Genomic DNA, 17,657 nt, shown 5'->3' on the forward strand with positions numbered 1-17,657 from the left:
CCTTTAAACTTTTATACTAGGTGGACCTAATTCACAACCTGTGTCACTGTGGGGAGACCCCCCTAAGTGGTCTCCATGACATACCATGACATCACCACGTGAGGGATTTGGATAGCTACTGTAACAATATATGAAAACAGGCCCACAAACACATTTAAGTGCCTCATATATGGTGAGAAAAATGTCTGGAAAAGGGAGCTGGCCTAGCTTTTACTTTCTTTTCTTTTTTTCTCCCAGCTTGTGCTACTATAGGCCAGCTGTGAAATTTCATTCAGGAAAACATATAAAACATTCTGGACTAAAAGAGCTTAGTGTATGACAATCCTTTAAAAAAAACAACAATAATCCACTACCTCATATCTTGGAAAAATGAAGCCAAATAAAATTTCTGTGAAATCATATTAAAAGAAAATGCCTGATTCTATCAAAATGAGGGATTTGGGATAACTGGCACCAAATGATAGCCTGCTTCTAGCCTCATTAAGTGATTGGTGATTTTATGCATGCTTATGTGTAAGCATCTAAGAATAGATTTATGGCATTTACAGATACTATAAGACCAAAGTTAATCTTTGTAATAATCCATTATTGTTTGTCATTTCTGTGCTACTTGTTTAAATAATCTATCAACCTATACCTCTAGTATTCATATTAATCAAGTTCTTTATAAGCCCTAAGTTTTAAATTTTCCCCAACATTAGCTTTCTATACAAAGTTATACTTTTTATCTGTTTAAAAATATATTTAAAGATTATTTTTGAAAAATAAAATGTCTCCACTTCTACAAAATAATCCATAGAAAAGACATCCAAGTAAAAAGATTTTTTTCAACTAAATGTGAAACCGAAAGGGTTTCATGGAATGGTTTCTTCTTTAATTCCCTGCAAAGTCCTTACATAGTGAAGACATTTGGATTTGTGAACTACAGAAAATATTTAGTAGAATTTCCCTAGAGTATGTTCACAGTTAGTATGGACGACCAAAAGAAAGGTTGGTAAAAGTACTTTTAGGTTCTTTACGGGTTCAGAACACAATGACTTTTCATACCATTTAACCCTATCCTTTCCAGAATAAAGTGACTTCAGTGAAAAGAGAGAATTTATATGTACAAACTAGGATGATCACAATGAATATTTATTCCCTTATCAAATTTATCAGGTTTTCTGAACATGGGATAAGGATTCTCTTCAAGGCTGGGACATGACTCAGTGGTGGAGCACTTGCCTAGCATGTGCAAAGCCCTGGATTTGATCTCCAGCACCAAAAACCAAACAAACAGCAACAAAATAAATAAAACCCAGAAATCCTCTTCATAGTGTGGAAAGGTTCAATTGCTATGAAACCTTTGGGGCTTCCAAAAATAGCATCTGGATCTCACATTGCCTGACATAAAAGACAATCATCTCTTCAATCCTGTCTCCACTTCTGTGAAATGGGCACAATAGTAATACCTATCTTATGATAGTTATGAGGAAAAGAGAAAACACTTCTAAAGCTCCGGGCACTGGTCTTACAATACAACCAGTCCTCCATGAAAAGGTTGCTGCTACTAGTATTAATCATACTAATTGCTTTCCTCCTCATTACTGTACTTCATTACATTGATTTTGTTGGTATTAAAAGTACTATTATATATATATCAATTATGATTCAGTTGATTATTGCCTCAGTCCTTCCAATCATGGATGCATTACCTGGGCAACATTACTCATGGAAATTGGGTACACCTCACTGAACTTAAGAGCATCCTGGGTGACAGCAAAGACATTCCAGTGAATAGCTTTTCCAGTGGCAAGATCAAGGTCGATCTCACATGCTCCAGCACTACACACCAACTCTAGGGAAACATACTGTCCCCAGCAGTGGCTGGGACATGGGAGATGTAGCCATCATTTCAAAAATAAAAGTCCTGCTGCTGAGATCCAGTAGCTATCTAAATAAAATCAACCCTTTAATGCTTAATAGCAAGCAGCTTCTTTTGAAAACTGTAGTATATCAAACCAGTGTCCAGTTCATTGACGCCAGTATTTACGCTTAAAATTAAAGACAGCCTTTAAGTCTCCTAAGAAAGCATAGGTTTAGTTGCTGTAGATACTACTTTGGGTGTGTGTGTCCACATGCCTTGGGGTCGAAATTGCCATCCTTGATGCACATTAAGAAACACAAGAGGCTTCTGTTATTTACTGTGGTTGGATATATACAACAACTCCCCCCAAAATAAAAATGAGCAGGATATGACAGAATCTGGTGGGAAATAACCACCACCCTCTACAAAAGCACAACAAACAATAGCTGGGTAAAGCCTTGAATGTCATTGGATTTCATTTACATGTGTGTTACTAAAATCAAAAGTAGCACACCACACATATCAAGACTAGAAAGAAAAAAGAAAAAAAAAATGAAACCACCAAGGACCAGTTTTGCAAGGTATTTACATTTCACTCCTTAGCATCAATACAGGCAAAATGTGGCTTAGATTGTATCTCTAACAGGGACAGAATCAGTTAGCCTGCCTGGGAAGAGGAATATTATAAAGTTGTGCTTATTTGCTCTTCTGTCTTTAGGCCCTGGAAGGGATAGAATGTGATTAGCCAGGGGGTGGACACAGGCCTGACCTACCCTGTCCTTACCAAATCCGTTTCACAAGAAAACTGAACTGGGTGGGCCTGTAATACTTCTGTCAGTTGTACAGTTGCAAGGGCTACAGTTTCAAAGTGTCGGGGGATGGAATTAGAGAAGCACCAAACTTCTTCCTACTTGAAAACTGTGATTTAGCCAAGTTGGTGCTGGTTGTGTTCACTGAGAATATTGAATAGCTTTAAGAGGAGCAGAGCAGAATGATCCCAAAATGGCACAGTCAATAGGGTAGCGTCAGAAGCTGCCCTCCTACTAGGATTGTGATGGAGAACTATGTTCCTTACAAGCCATGTAATCCTGGGCAAATTACATAAACCCCTGTGCTTCTGATACTTCATGTGTGAAATGGGATTACAAGAAGACTTTGTGCATAGGGTGCTGTAAAGATTGAATGAGCTAAACATATACGTCCGTAGAAACTGCTGGTCTACAGGTAATGGCCCAATAAGTCCTAGATACATTTATCATTAATAGAAACTACATGGCAACATTCTATGAATAATTTAAAACAGGGCTGGGGAGATAGCTCAGCTGGTAGAGTGCTTGCCTCACAAGCACAAGGCCCTGAGTTCGATCCCCAGTACCGCAAAAAAAGAAAAGAAAAAAATAATAATAATTTAAAACAAAACATGAATCAAATAATCAGAAGTGTCAAATTTTATACCTACTTGTTAAAGAAACTGGTTCACTAACGATAAGCCCTTTTGCTTTACTGGAGAATTTCAGGAAATTTGGAAGAATTTATTTGTGAGAATTATTAAGAAATGGGATCAATTTTATTAAAAGCATATTAGAATTCTTCTTTCTTCTTCTAAGCGAAGTAAAATTTGCATCCTTGAAATGCATGGATCTTAAGTGTTCTATTTAACAAGTTCTACTAACTGTAGATAGCTGAGTAAATATCAAATCAAAACATGAAATACTTCTATCTCCCTAGACATTCTCCCTATCACCCTTTCCAGTCAATCCTTACCAACCCTTGCCCATAGGCAACCTCTGTGCTGACTTCTGCTATAATACATTAGTTTTGTTTTTACACAAATTTCACATAAATTAAATTACGCTACATGTTATTGTAAATTATTTTTGCATTTGCATGAATTTCATATAAATTGAAGCACAGTGCACATATTCTTCTGATATGTCTGGCTTCTTTTGTTTAACAATTATTTTAAGATGTATCTGGGTCATTAGTTCATTCTACTTTCTGCTGAAGAGTTCATTGCTTAAGTACCAATCATTTGTTTACTCTTCTGGTGATGGATAGTTTGGACTGTTCCCAGTTATTGAGAGTTATGAATATTTTCACCCTAAATATTCTTGTATAAGTGCATGTGTGTGTGTGTGTGTGTGTGTGTGTGTTTATGTCTTTTCTTGGTTAAAAGCATAGAAGTGAAATTTCTCTCTCAAAAGACCAGAACTCAGTAAGAAGCTCTTGGACGGTGTTCCAATGTGACTGTACAATATTATACTCTGGTCAGTGAGGTGTATGAGTTCAAGTGGCCACATCCTCATGGACATTCCTGCCCTGTCATCAGTATGAGTTCTGTGCCCCCAGGGTCCCGTGTGCTCATCAGCATGACTGCTGTGTGGTGCTTGGCCACCGTCACAGGTCTGTGTGGAATTCTGTTTGTGCTTCAGCTGTCTTCACTTATTGGTTTTCAGGAGTTGTTTACAGTTTCTGGATACAAGTCCTTCCTGATATATGAGTGCAATAACCACTTCCTCTTACATGTGACCTGCCCTTTGTTTTCTTGACGGAGTTTATGATGAACAAAGGTTTTTAATTTTGATGTTTAAGTGGCTATGTTTTAAAAAAATCAGTCTTCTGAGAAGATATTACATTTATTAAATGATATTGTTTCTTTAATAATAATTTAATTCTTTTCAAAGAATCAACTGATGATTGTGCTAATAGTCTCTATTATCTACTCTACAGCTCCCTTCTTCTATTATTATGTTTATTATTGCCTCTTTTTGTTAATATTATCATTAATTGACAAATAACAGAAACATTTAATTATTATGGGGCTTAATATACTCATCTTCTTAAATCGGAAACTTGAATTATTAATTTTAAACATTTTTTTCTTTCTAATATAAGCATTTAGAATTATAAATTTCCTTCCAAATAATTTTCAGGAGCATTCCACAATTTTGGTCTGTTTTATCCCTTGTCATTTCATTGAAATGCTTTCTAATTTCCCTTAAGATTTCTTCTTTTATTCATATATTATTTAGAAGCACTGTTTACTTTTTGCATATTTGGAGATTTTCTAGATATTGCATTTTCTCATCAGCTTCATTAAGGTATAACTGACACAATTTTCATATATTTATAATATTTTATTAAATGAACATATTATGACATGATTAGATCAAGTTGATTTACATGTCTGTCACCTCAACCACACGTATTGATTGCTTTTGTGGTGAGAACATTTAAAATTGATCCTTTTATCCATAGATATCATACTTTTACTGACCTTCTTTGATTCTTTTGTAGTCAAAGAATATGGTCTATATGCCTTCAATCTTTTGAAATTGAAGATGTTTTTATGGTTCCATATATGATCTACCTTAGGAACCATTTCATGCCTATTTGGAAAAATTCTATATTCTATAGTTGTTGGGAATAATGCTCTATAATTACCAATAATATTTAAAGTGGTTGACAGTCAAGTTAAAAAAATATAGCCTTCCTTGCCAGGCATGGTGGTGCATGCCTGTAATCCCAGTGGCTCGGGAGGCTGAAGCAGGAGGATCAAGAGTTCAAAGCCAGCTTCAGCAAAAGTGAGGCGCTAAGCAACTCAGTGAGACCCTGTCTCTAAATAAAAACAAAATAGGGCTGGGAATGTGTCTCAGTGGTCGATGCCCCTGAGTTCAATACCCAGTATAAATAAATGAATGTATATATATATATATATATATATATATATAGCCTTCCTTATTTGGGGGAGGGGTATTTATTTTTGAAATTTGGGTAATTTTTAAATATTATAATATTTTCCTGATGAACTCACCTTTCTTTCAGTTTAATATTTTCTTCCTTACTGTTAATACATTTTGTCTTTAAGTCTATTTCGTTTGATGTTTGTATAGTCACTGGAAGCTTAGCTTTGCTATGGTTTTGTTTGCAGTATATAATGTTTTATCACTTTAACTTGAAGCATTATTTTATATCCTTATGCCTTTTTCATATATATGTCTCATATACAATGTAGAGTTAGCTGTTGCTTTTTTGTTCCTTTTTTCTTTCTTCCTTTGTACATACTAGGAGTGGACATACTAGGCCAGCACTCTAACACTGAGCTACACCCCTGTCCCAGACCTTATTTTTTTAAAGTCAGTTTGAAAAGCTACATCTTGAGTATTATTTACCCTTAATATAATTCCTGGTCTGGGTGGGCTTGGTCTGCCATTTTGCTATTTGTTTTCTTCACCTGTTCTGAGGTTTCTCTCCTGCCTTCTTGAGGTTAAACAAATATTTCTGAGAATTCCACTTACATCCCTCTAGTGAATTTTTACCTCAACATTTTGTTTCTTTAGTGGTTGCTGAGCATAATGGTAACATGCGTTAAAATCACTTATGGTTGAAACTTTATCCAGAAAGTTGTTAATTCATTATTGTAATTGAAATAATAACATTTGGTTAAAGTAGCTTATGACACTGTTATGAATTAGTCCTTACTACCTAACATATATTTAAAAATTTGCAGTGTTATTTGAGAACTGCAGAAGAACACTAAAGCAAAAATGAGTCTTAATGGAACAGCAAGTCATTGAAAATCTATCTGCTAAAAAAGATTAGACTAAATTTACCAATAGATTAAACTACCCTCTTTAAAACATTATGCCTTTTCAAAAAAAGCATATCTTTTCTCTTTACCGATATTTATTCCTTCCTTCCTTCCTTTCTCTCTTTTTCTTTCTTTTTCTCTCTTCTTCTCACTTTCTGTCTTTTCCTTCCTTCCTTCCTTCCTTCCTTCCTTCCTTCCTTCCTTCCTTCCTTCCTTCCTTCCTTCCTTCCTTTCTTTCCTTCCTTTCTCTCTCTTTCTTTCTTTTTCTCTCTTCTTCTCACTTTCTGTCCCTTCCTTCCTTCCTTCCTTCCTTCCTTCCTTCCTTCCTTCCTTCCTTCCTTCCTTCCTTCCTTCGTGGACCAGGATATTACGTAAGTAATAAGGATCAGTGATTCAGTCACATATGAGCAGGATTTAGTGCTGAAGTTATAGTCTCCAAGATGGTTGCCAAGGTCAGGGGGTTCCAAAAACACCTGGCAGGCCCTTTACTGCCTGTAGAGGGCTCCCTTTCCCCTTGGTAATATTTTATGGGTTTTCTCAACTCCTAGACCCCCACATTCTGAGTTGTCCTCACTCACCCTAAGCATATTACTTTGCCTCTTTGCTATAGTACTCTCCCCCTTATCTGTTGGAGATACTTTCTAAGATTCCCAATGGATACCTGAAGCCATGGATGGTACCAAATGCTTATACACAGTATGGTTTTTCCTACATGACCTGCAGCATTGCTATATGGTAACAATTAATCTATCTTTCCATATTTTGTACCTTGGTACCTCCTTTGCATAACTGCTCTTGTAATTTGGGGCATTGTTAAATAAAATAAGGATTCCTTGAACACAGCACTGAGAGACTGAAACATCTGATCTAATAGTTGAGAGGACTAATAAAGCGCCTAATGGACAGGTAGTGCATACAACGTGAATACAGTGGACAAAGGATGATTTATGGGTTGGGTAGGATAAAACCAATCAGTGTGAGATTTCAGCAGAGTACTCAGCATGGCATTCAATTTCAGACTTATGAACTGTTTGTTTCTGCCATTTCCATTTACTATTTTTGGACCATGGTTGACCCCAGGTGACTGAAACTTGGATAAAGGGGCTACAGTGTACTGAGAAACAGCAACCTCAGTTCAAATCCCTTAATTTTTCCCTCCTATCTACCTCCTCTCATGTCTCCAGATACATCACTTCACTCTCCATCATCCCTTTTTCTTCATTATGAGTTCTTTCTCCTCAATGCCTACAATATGTAAATATGCTCCTAAAGTAAAACATCATCAACATAAAAAATTTCTTCTTCCCTTTTTATCAAGTTCCTCGAAAAGTCGTCTTTGTTGACATGAATTTCCGTATTGTCCACAGACTTCTCAAATTCTGTCTGAAGCTGTACAACCGTGGATTGGAGAACCATTCAGTCAAGGTCAATTAGCAGTAGTTAGTTCATAATACCTAACCTAATGGTCACTTTTCTGTGTGTTGACTTGACTCATCTGCACCATGGACGGTGTTCAGAACTTCCTCGCTAAAATTTTCTTCTTTGGTTTCTGTGATGACCAAACAGTTAACATTTCTCTTTAACTTCTTTTTAGTTTTCTTCACAAAATCTCAAATTCTGGATTCCCTCTTTATCCCTGATTTCTTTTTTTTTTTTCCACTTTAGATCTTTCTGCTATCTCATTTGCTCTTATAACTTTAATTACTTTTATGTGATGATGTCTAAATTTACATCTTGCTCTCATATTTCTCAAGTGAATTTTACTAGTATAGAAAAATGCCTTTTGGACATCTTCATGTTGGTGACCTCCCCAGGGGAACTTCAAAGTCAACAGGCTCAAATTCAATGCGTTGCCTTCCCCACAAACTTGTTCTTCTTCCTGCATTCCTTAGCAAATGGCCCCATCATCCTTCCAGATAACTCAAATCCAAGACCTGAGAGTCTATTCTGAGTCATTTTATCACGTAAATCACACAATCACATAAATCAGGTACTAGTCATTTATGAAGATTCTGTTTCATTAAAAACATTTCATATGTCCAATTTTTTTTTTTTCTTATTTCCATTGTCAAATGCTACTTGAGCCCTTTACTCTTTCTTCTGTGGATTACTGGTATCAACTCCTGATCTGTTTTCCTGGACTCAGTCTTATCCTTTCCCACCATTCCCCACTCTGCTTGAAGACTGACTGACAACCACGTAAACCTATCATGACGCGTCCCTGACTACATGACTCCAATGGCTCCTGTGTCTCTGGGATAAAGTTCCAGTCCCCCTGCCTGGCATAGAAGGCCATGAGTGCTGAGGCCCTGCCTTACCTCTCTTCCTCAGCACCAGAATTACTCTATGTATTTCTTTACCTCCTTGGAGTTGCCCACATTGATCTGGGTGTTTCAAGCTTCTGAACCTCCATCTATGCTGATCCCTAGGCTGAACCCTCTTTCTTCTATCCCTTTTTCCACAAAGATCCCACCCCTACTGCAAAACTTGGATCAAGTATCACAGATTTCCCACCATTCAGGTTTTATTTAGATGCCTTTTCTCTGCCTTCTCCCGATTTTTCCAGAGCTGCCTTTGCATTCTTCATATCATGCTTAATTATGAATTTACTTCTGTTGTCCCATTGGTCACTTGCATATTTGATGCAGACACTAGACTTCGTTCATCTTTGTATCTCAAAATCCTACTGATGGGCCTGGTTCTGAGTAATTTAAGAAATGCTTCTGAGCCAGCAATGGTGGTACCTGCCTCTAATTCCAGAGACTCTGGAGGCTGAGGCAGGAGGATCATAAGATGGAGGAGCAGCTTCAGCAACTTAGCCAAGCCCTAAGCAATTTAGCCCTAAGCAAAATAAAAAATAAAAAAGGTCTTGATATGGGCTCAATGTCGAAAAGCTCTTTTGGATTCAAATCCCAGTACGAAAAGGAAAAGCAAAGAAATGTTTCTTAGGGGCTTACCATACCAGGCAAATGCTCTACCACTTAACTAGATCCCTAGCCCAAGAAATGTTTCTTGAATAAATCAAATTAAGTCAAATCAAATCACCACCTAATTTAATCTCATTCTCTAGGGATATACATTTTATTTTATTTTTTATTAGTAGTACAAGGTTATTATAAGTAGTGCATACTTTGCTTTTTCAAAAAACTCTAATAATGCACAGGTTTAATATATTGTCAAGATATACAATAGAGCACAAAACCTGCTCCTGGGACCCCTCATAAGTCCCTGGTTCCAAAATCCAAAGGTATATAAATTTCTTTCCTCTAGCAGACTATTCCCAAGCCCACATGTGTGATAGTAACAAATAGAAGAAGAGACAGAAAGAAAAGCAGCTATGGATCAGAGGGCTGTGGGAAGACATTTTGCCAACAGCAAATGTAAAGTATATTTAGAGCTACTTCTTGGAAGCCGCATGTGCATTTCTTGTGAGAGGAGAGGCTCTGCTTAATTATTTTGTTCTGTGTTCTATGGGCAGCATAAACTCTAACTAAAAATCCCACCTACAAATCAACACAAAGGGGAAGAAGTATATTTCAATGCGATTTTTCTTTTTGCTCTCTTTTCTCATTCCTGATAACAATTTTTAAAACTATTAAGTTGAACCATGACTTTGCAACTTTTGCAGGTAAAAATGGTTTGAAAAAATGAGTAACTTCATATAGTTTAACAAAATGCAGAAAACATAACTACTGCTACTTAAGTGAATCCATTTACCAACAGTTTCAATGGACTAATTTTCCCATAATACATTCAAGCGAGTTATGAAGTTTAGAAGATATAATGCTTTCAGGTCCCTTGCCTCTGAGGAGGAAGATACATTCTTTACATGTAGATAAAGATAATTTCTTGCTGCCAAAATGCAATCTTGTTTCAGGAAAGTCATGAGGTAAAGGTCAATTGGCAGATTCATACTAAGATGTGTCATTCTTATTTTGGGAAACCTGGCAGAAAGAAATCAAGAATTCACTCAATCCTGGATACTCCAAGTGTGGTCCAAAGGGCAGTGGTGACTGCATTATTGAGGGTCTATTAGAAGTGCAAGTCAATCATTTAGGCTCCACCCTAGAACTACAGCATGAGAACAGGATTTTCATGTGACCCCCTGAAGCAATGATTTGAGTGCTTATCACTTATGAAATCTTGATGAAGCCACACCCTCTCAACTTAATGTCACACTGAAATCACTAGGAGCAGAGAGGTAAAACATCTTCACTCCTGGGATCTAGCCCTGGAGGTTAAGAATTAACTGGTATAGGACAGTCTAAGTTCTTCATTTTTATACACTAGAATAGAAAGATGAGATGAGAATAACCAGGTGAGTCCAATACACAGAAAAAAGTTGAGAACTACTACTCTAAACAAAGTTTTAGGAAAGACATTCTTAATTCTAGGGAAATTTCAAAATATTCAGAAGCGTAAGGATTTTTTTACTATTAAGTATAGATGTACTAAGAATAGAGTTAGTGCTAACTCATAATCGGCCAAACAAAACAACAGATAAAACTTAATGCCAAGATATCTTACAAGTTTAGAAATGGAAAGTGATAGCTATTCAATAGCCTGTCAAATGGAAATAACAGTTTCCCTCTCCTTGTAAGACTGTGATCTACACGAAAGAAGTGGATTAAAAAAAAAATACTAGGAAAGGAAGTAAAAAAAATAGTGAAGGATGTGTTGCTTTGATGACTTATGTATGAAAGTCAAAAAATAATTCAACTGAATGATAAATGAAACACTAGACACTTGATCTGTCACTACAGACTAGATAGTAAAATTAGAACCTTAGAAGTATTTTGTGAAATAGTCAGAATAATGTTCTAACATTTTATCTTTGGACCAAAAGTCCTACGACATATTCAAAAATAGGAAGCTGAACACAGCTTTAGACCAACCATTCCATAGTAGTTTCCAAGCCTACCTCTGTTACCTCCGAAATCAATTGCTTAGCAGATTTGCACCTCTGAATTAATCAAATCCTATCTGTGAATGTAGCAATTTCAGCATCTCCTTGATGGAGATTCAATGCTGACTCCCCAAATGCAGCTTTTCAGAGTAAAATTTAGTAAAATTCCCAACAATGGGAAGAAATGCAGGGGCTGGGGAGATAGCTCAGCTGGTAGAGTGCTTGCCTTGCAAGCACAAGGCCCTGAGTTTGATACCCAGTACCGCAAAAAAAAAAAAAAAAGCAAACACAGTGGCCCCTGCTTTCTATATCATGCTTATCTCGAATGTGGACACTTTAAATATTAGCAATTAAGAATTTATGTTCAATTATTTTAAAAGAAACAGTTCAAAGAATCTTTAACACAATCAATAGAGGATATAATTTTTGATGCTTTGATAAATCTGTCAGCAAATTTTAAATAATGAAGTCGGTTCAGGATTTCCCAGATTTAATAAGTTTAACATCTACAGTACAGTAGAATGGTACAATTCAATTTGCTAAATTGAGTTGAATCTGATTGAAAACTTTACTTCTCATCGATTCAACTTGCAAATCTACTCTCAGCCCTGGATATAACTTTATTCAGTTTGCATCTTGAAGACATTTACATTTCTAATTAGGTGCCCAGTGCCATTTGAAAGCAACCTATTCAAATGTCAAAGAAGGCATTTAATAGTTGTACCTGTTAAAATAGATAGTTAGGTCATTCTTTAAAAGTATAATTCTTCTAATAAGCTATTACTAGAATTTGAAAGCCCAAAGAAGATGTTGTTTGCAATGCATAACCATTATCCATATATATACTGTACTTAAAGAATATAGTCTAGGTATTCCTATAGGTGAATTAAACCTGAATTTGCAGAGTAACCAAGAAGGTTGAAAGAACTTTAAATTAGACTTTGAACATAAACTACAGGCTAGCCTGGTAGTTTGGAGACCATCTACCAAAGATTCTGACACCACTCAGTTACATAGGAGATTTAATGAATTGTTACTTTATCAGAAAGGATAAAAAGGAAACTAATACATAATTACACAAAGAAAGGAAATTCATTTCCAACACAAATAATCAGTTGCTACAGAAAAAGAAAAATAATATAGGAGGTATAAATAATAAAACTTATTGTGGCATTTCCCATGTGTAAGTTGATTGTGAGAGACCTATACTGTAAGGAAAAAAGCAATATTGTGAAGTTATTGAGGATTTAGAGTCTGCATGAAGGCTGAATAGATTTACATTTCAGCCCTGTCGCATACCACCTTGGTAACCTAACCTTTCTGTACCTCTATCTCCTCATCTATAAAATGGAAATAATAACAAGACCAATTTTGGGAAATAATCATTAGACCAATTATATATACACATAAATATATTTAAATATACTATTTAATTATATATAAATATGTTATTAAATTATATATATATATATAATTTAGAACAGTGCCTGGAACATAGTAAACATTCAATCAATACTTCCATCGTACTAGTACTCCGCCCATTCTGTAAGTTTATATGAAAAAAGGACAGGTATATTGTTTTATTAGAATCATGTTTTATTATAAACTTAACATTATGAATATGTAACCAGCAGTTATCAGTTGGACAGAAAATTCAGTCTTTACCTTAGATCTTCTGAGTTTTTGTATTCAGTCATTTTCCATGGTCAAAGAAGGTCATATCTTACTAAGGGACCTGCACTTACCAGGTAACATTCCCTTTATTTAGATTTGTTCATATTCTTTTCTTCCTTATTTACTGAACTTAGAGTTTCCACTCAACCCTAAAGGTTAATATGACATTTCTGGTTTAGCAACTAGTCTGAAACTTTAAGAGGGTCTATCTAGATGTAAGTTACATGTATCAGGAAACTCAATGCATAACTGAAATTCATCTAAATGCCTTAGTGGATCATAACTCAGCCTGGCTCCTCTGATTGAGGAATCCTGATGTGTGGCTTTGGTCTCCAGCTGCTCAGAAGTATTTTATGTTCTTATATCAAAGACAGAAAAATCACCTGGAAAGTGAATGTATAATCAAGTCAGGTGTGAATCCCACCAAGAAAATCAACTATTTGAACCACAGAAATGTCTCAGAAAGATGTAGAGTCTGGTAATTCAAAACCATTAGGAGACAATGTATGGAAAAGCAGTAATTTGTTTCTAACTACATACTGATATTTTGAAAATGTCACCATCTTTTTCAGAAAACTATAGGTCTCTAAATTAAAATACTTTTAAAGAAAGTCAATTAAATCAAGAACTTAAATCAAGAAATGGAATGTGCTACCTTTCTTTGTAACAATATATAGCAATGCCCCCAAATTTATTAGCTTGCATGTTTAAAAAAAATCATTCTCAATAAAATGTTAGAAAACATTTAAATTAGACAGACTTATTCATTTATTATCTCAATCATGCAAAATTCTAATTAGCAGGAATGGATGATTCTGAATTCTGTTTTTGACATGTTTAATGAAGTAGGATTTAAATTAGCAATCCTTACTACATCCTCTCATTCCATAAAATAAAAATCAAAGATAGAATACTATTTTAATAAGGATGCTATAAAAAGTGATGCATGATTTCTTTTCTCTTTTTTTAAGTCTAGGATCAAACCCAGGGCCCCATCTAGTCAACGGCTCTACCACTGAGCTACAACCCTGTCAACTATTCTTTTGAAGAAACACAACACTGGTCATACTGGCCTTTCTACTTGCACTTGAAAGTTTTTTAAGAAAAGTGCTTTAAAAACAATTCCAGACATGAAGAATTTGGTCTTTATACAATATTTTGGAATTCTGACAATTACCTGCTGCATTATCAATTATCTAAATATCAACTGAAAATTCCACAATTGACTGCCTAGTATACCAAAATCCTACATTTTAATCCTGGAATTTATTTAACTTGACTTCTTAGAATCATAAGGTATTTCAAATGCTTTGCTTTAAGAAAATCTTTGTTTTGTGATTCTTAGATGCTTTAAAAAAAACTAAGGGTTTAATTGGAGTTAACTGGTACTATTTCAGCAAACCATTTACCAAAGTGTATTCTGTAAAACATTAAGTCTGTGAGATTCTACTTGGAAAAAGATTTTATGATCAAATAGTGGAGAAATGCCAAATAGGAAATCTTTACAACTATCTTGCAGATTCTTTGGAATACATATTCTCTAAAAGAAGGGAATTTGTCTAAGCCTGGTCTACTACTGTGGCCTGGGTTCTGCAGTAATACTTTGCAATTAGCAAGCACTCAGCAGAAATGAATTGAAAGAACACAGAGGTTTTGAATAGTTCTCCACCAAAGAAATCTCTTTAATCACTTCTTTAATTTTCTTTCACTCAGAGTATCTCATAGCTATTGGAACACAGGAATCCTTTGCTTGTTTGTGTTAGTATAGAATATTTTATATAGAGAAAAAAAGGAAAGAAAGCGAAAGGAAAGAAAGAATAGAGAAAAATACAACAGGCATATGTGTAACTTCCACCTATATTCAGAATTAAATGTCACAAATACAAATAAATACAGAAGCCTCTCTGGTATGCTTCCTCCATTCCATTTCATTTCATAACCCACCCTCCTCCTCAAAGTGAGGCCACCCCAACATTAGGATTTAGGATCACATGACACTTATTAATTTTCTTCTCTGGGAAATCCTGCATGTGGGGGAGGGTTGCTAAAGTCCCTTTAAGCATTAAGACTTTATTTCCAGCTAGTATAAATTTTATAAATGTCTGTCTGTAAATCTACCTACCTACTGGAATTAAACAATAATGAATACAAAATGAATGAAATGAAACACTGTAAGACAGATACCAGACAATGGGCAATTGATAGAATAATGATATTTATTAAATAAATATCACTTAAATCTGTTTAATTAAAACTGCTAAGTTGTATTTCTTTCAGATAAACTGATATAAAATCTAAAGAGAGATAGCTATGTATCTTTAGATTTTACACACACACACACACGTACACACACACACACGCGCGCGCGCGCATGTAAACATGCAGTGACCTAAGAAAACGCAGAAATATTGGTTACTATGATATTGGTTCTCTATAACTATAAGGGAAAATATCCTTAGTTGTGTGTGTGTGTGTGTGTGTGTGTGTGTGTGTGTGTGTTTATGTGTGTATGTGTGTTATTTTGACTTAAGAAATTATGTGGGGCTGCAAAGGTAAAACAATACCCAATGCCCATATCAATGTGACAATGTGCCAATATTTACAAAACAGGTCCTGCCAAGAAGAAACCCCTTTCCCAAGCCAGACGAATACTTGCTAGTGAAAATATCTTTATCAATATCCAGCACCCTACAAAGGAGAAGCCCAAGGGAGCTAACACATTTTAACAGGGAAATAGCTTTTTTTAAAAAGTAGTAAGACTTTTCACATGATTGTTCTGGTAAAACTTTTCTCTCTTCAATTTTCAATACTAGTATAGATATTTATAAACTGCCATAGAAAAAATTTAAGCATGTTCCTAACAAGATGTGCTTTGCAAGATTTAATTTGGGACCTTTGCTTTATAGAACAGATGAGGAGACCTAGCACAAAATATTTCCAGATTGACTGTCATATTTCTTAATTTTATTATAAAGGTTATTGACCAACTTAGTGAAAAAAATAATTAAGTCCAATACCTGCAGCTATGTAGATAATTGCATATGTAACTAAAACAAGAACAAAAATAATCAAGTATCCAAGATGTGTAAATGAATTATCCAACATATAACTGGTAACCAATGCTACCAGTCACATAGTTTTATAGAGACATGACAGAATTAGGATTCCATTTCACTTTTCAAGTCAACTCAATTAATTCTTCCCATGTTAAATAATCAACAGGAATGGAATATAACCTCAGAATAGCTTTAGATATTCATATATCCTTTCTCATGTTAAAATTCAGAAAATGAATTTTTATTTAAAAATGCTGATGGAAGTGTTAATACTTACCCCCATTATCTTTTAGATGTAGTGCTATCTTGGTATCATCTGGAAGAGAAACACAAAATGAATATAACAGAAATAGATTTTAAAGGTGTATAAATTTGATGGCCATTAATTTTCTATTAATTGCCTTAACTGTAACATATCTAGACTTTGATAATTTATTGAGATAATTTCTAGTTCAGTGAAGGCAAGATCTAGTTGTACATGATGAAGTACTAATTTTTTAGAGATTATTAGAGTTTAGTAAAGTATATGAACCTTATGTTTTATGAGAAAGGTAAATAGTCATAATTATATCTTAAAAACATCTATTTGTAACTTCTAAAGCTTGTAATAGGAATCTGTAGTTATTATTTTATTTATTCATTTTTAAAAATCAATATCAAGAAAATTGCAAACTAATTAGGATAATCAGGTTTTATGAACAATTACAAATTTAATATAACACACCTAATGATTACTAATGAATATGAACAAAATCACTTATTGAAAGATCTTGTCCTGAAAGAACAAAATGTAGGATATGTTTTTTTTCATTTCAGGGTTATATTTCATTCTAAAGGGTAATGTTTAAATTACAGAAATATTTTCATGGGCTTTGATATAACAATTCAAAATAATATGAACTATATATAATGGAACTTTTAAAAGCAATAAAATGCATTTGGCTTTTTCCTTCCACCTCACTTTATTCCAATTACCTTATAATATCCAACTAAAATGTTTAATTTAATTTCCTATCCAAAAGGAAGCAAGGCTATGATAATAAACAAGTAAGACTATTTTCTCTTCTCAAAGTTTACTGCTGGCCACCTATTCTCATAAGCCTGCCTACTTCTTAGTGGTACCATGCAAATAAGAAGTTAGCAAGTGTTGGCTAATATGCTTCTTCCCCCATGAATTGTGCTTATACATTAATATTCTACTGTTTTTGCCATTCTTAGGAGAGGCAATATTTTTCAAGGACAATCTTTGTGACCTTCAGAGGGTCTTGGTATAAGTTATAGACAAAATTTCATTGAGTATATTCAGGAAGTATTAGAATTGCATGTGAATAGAACTATCTCTTGTTCAGAATCCAGAATCAATGAACATTTTATATGCCTGTTGCTTTTCCATCCTGTGACTGCAATATTGAGTTTGGAGACTGCTAAATTTAGCCACCGGAAAAGAAGTCTATATTTCTTTTCTAGGGAGGACAATAAGTCAGATCACAGGTAAAAGTCAAGTCTTCACAAAAGGTACAGTATATTAAAAAAAAATGTAGCATAGATTTTTAGTTTGTAATAATTTCTTTCTTTTTCTCCTTT

The 17,657-nt window shown here is 34.7% G+C and overlaps 1 protein-coding gene across 2 annotated transcripts in view; it reads right to left on the minus strand.

Annotated features, from left to right (window-relative positions):
- Positions 1-17,657, minus strand: part of Plxdc2 (plexin domain containing 2) — a 415,814-nt gene that overhangs the window by 42,369 nt on the left and 355,788 nt on the right. For both annotated transcript variants that reach the window (XM_047520000.1, XM_047519999.1), the window contains one exon: positions 16,351-16,389. In XM_047520000.1, the coding sequence (XP_047375956.1) occupies positions 16,351-16,389 (39 nt within the window). The remainder of the gene's footprint in view (positions 1-16,350; positions 16,390-17,657) is intronic.

Source organism: Sciurus carolinensis, chromosome 12 (genome assembly GCF_902686445.1).
Source record: "Sciurus carolinensis chromosome 12, mSciCar1.2, whole genome shotgun sequence".
Classification (NCBI taxonomy): Eukaryota; Metazoa; Chordata; class Mammalia; order Rodentia; family Sciuridae; genus Sciurus; species Sciurus carolinensis.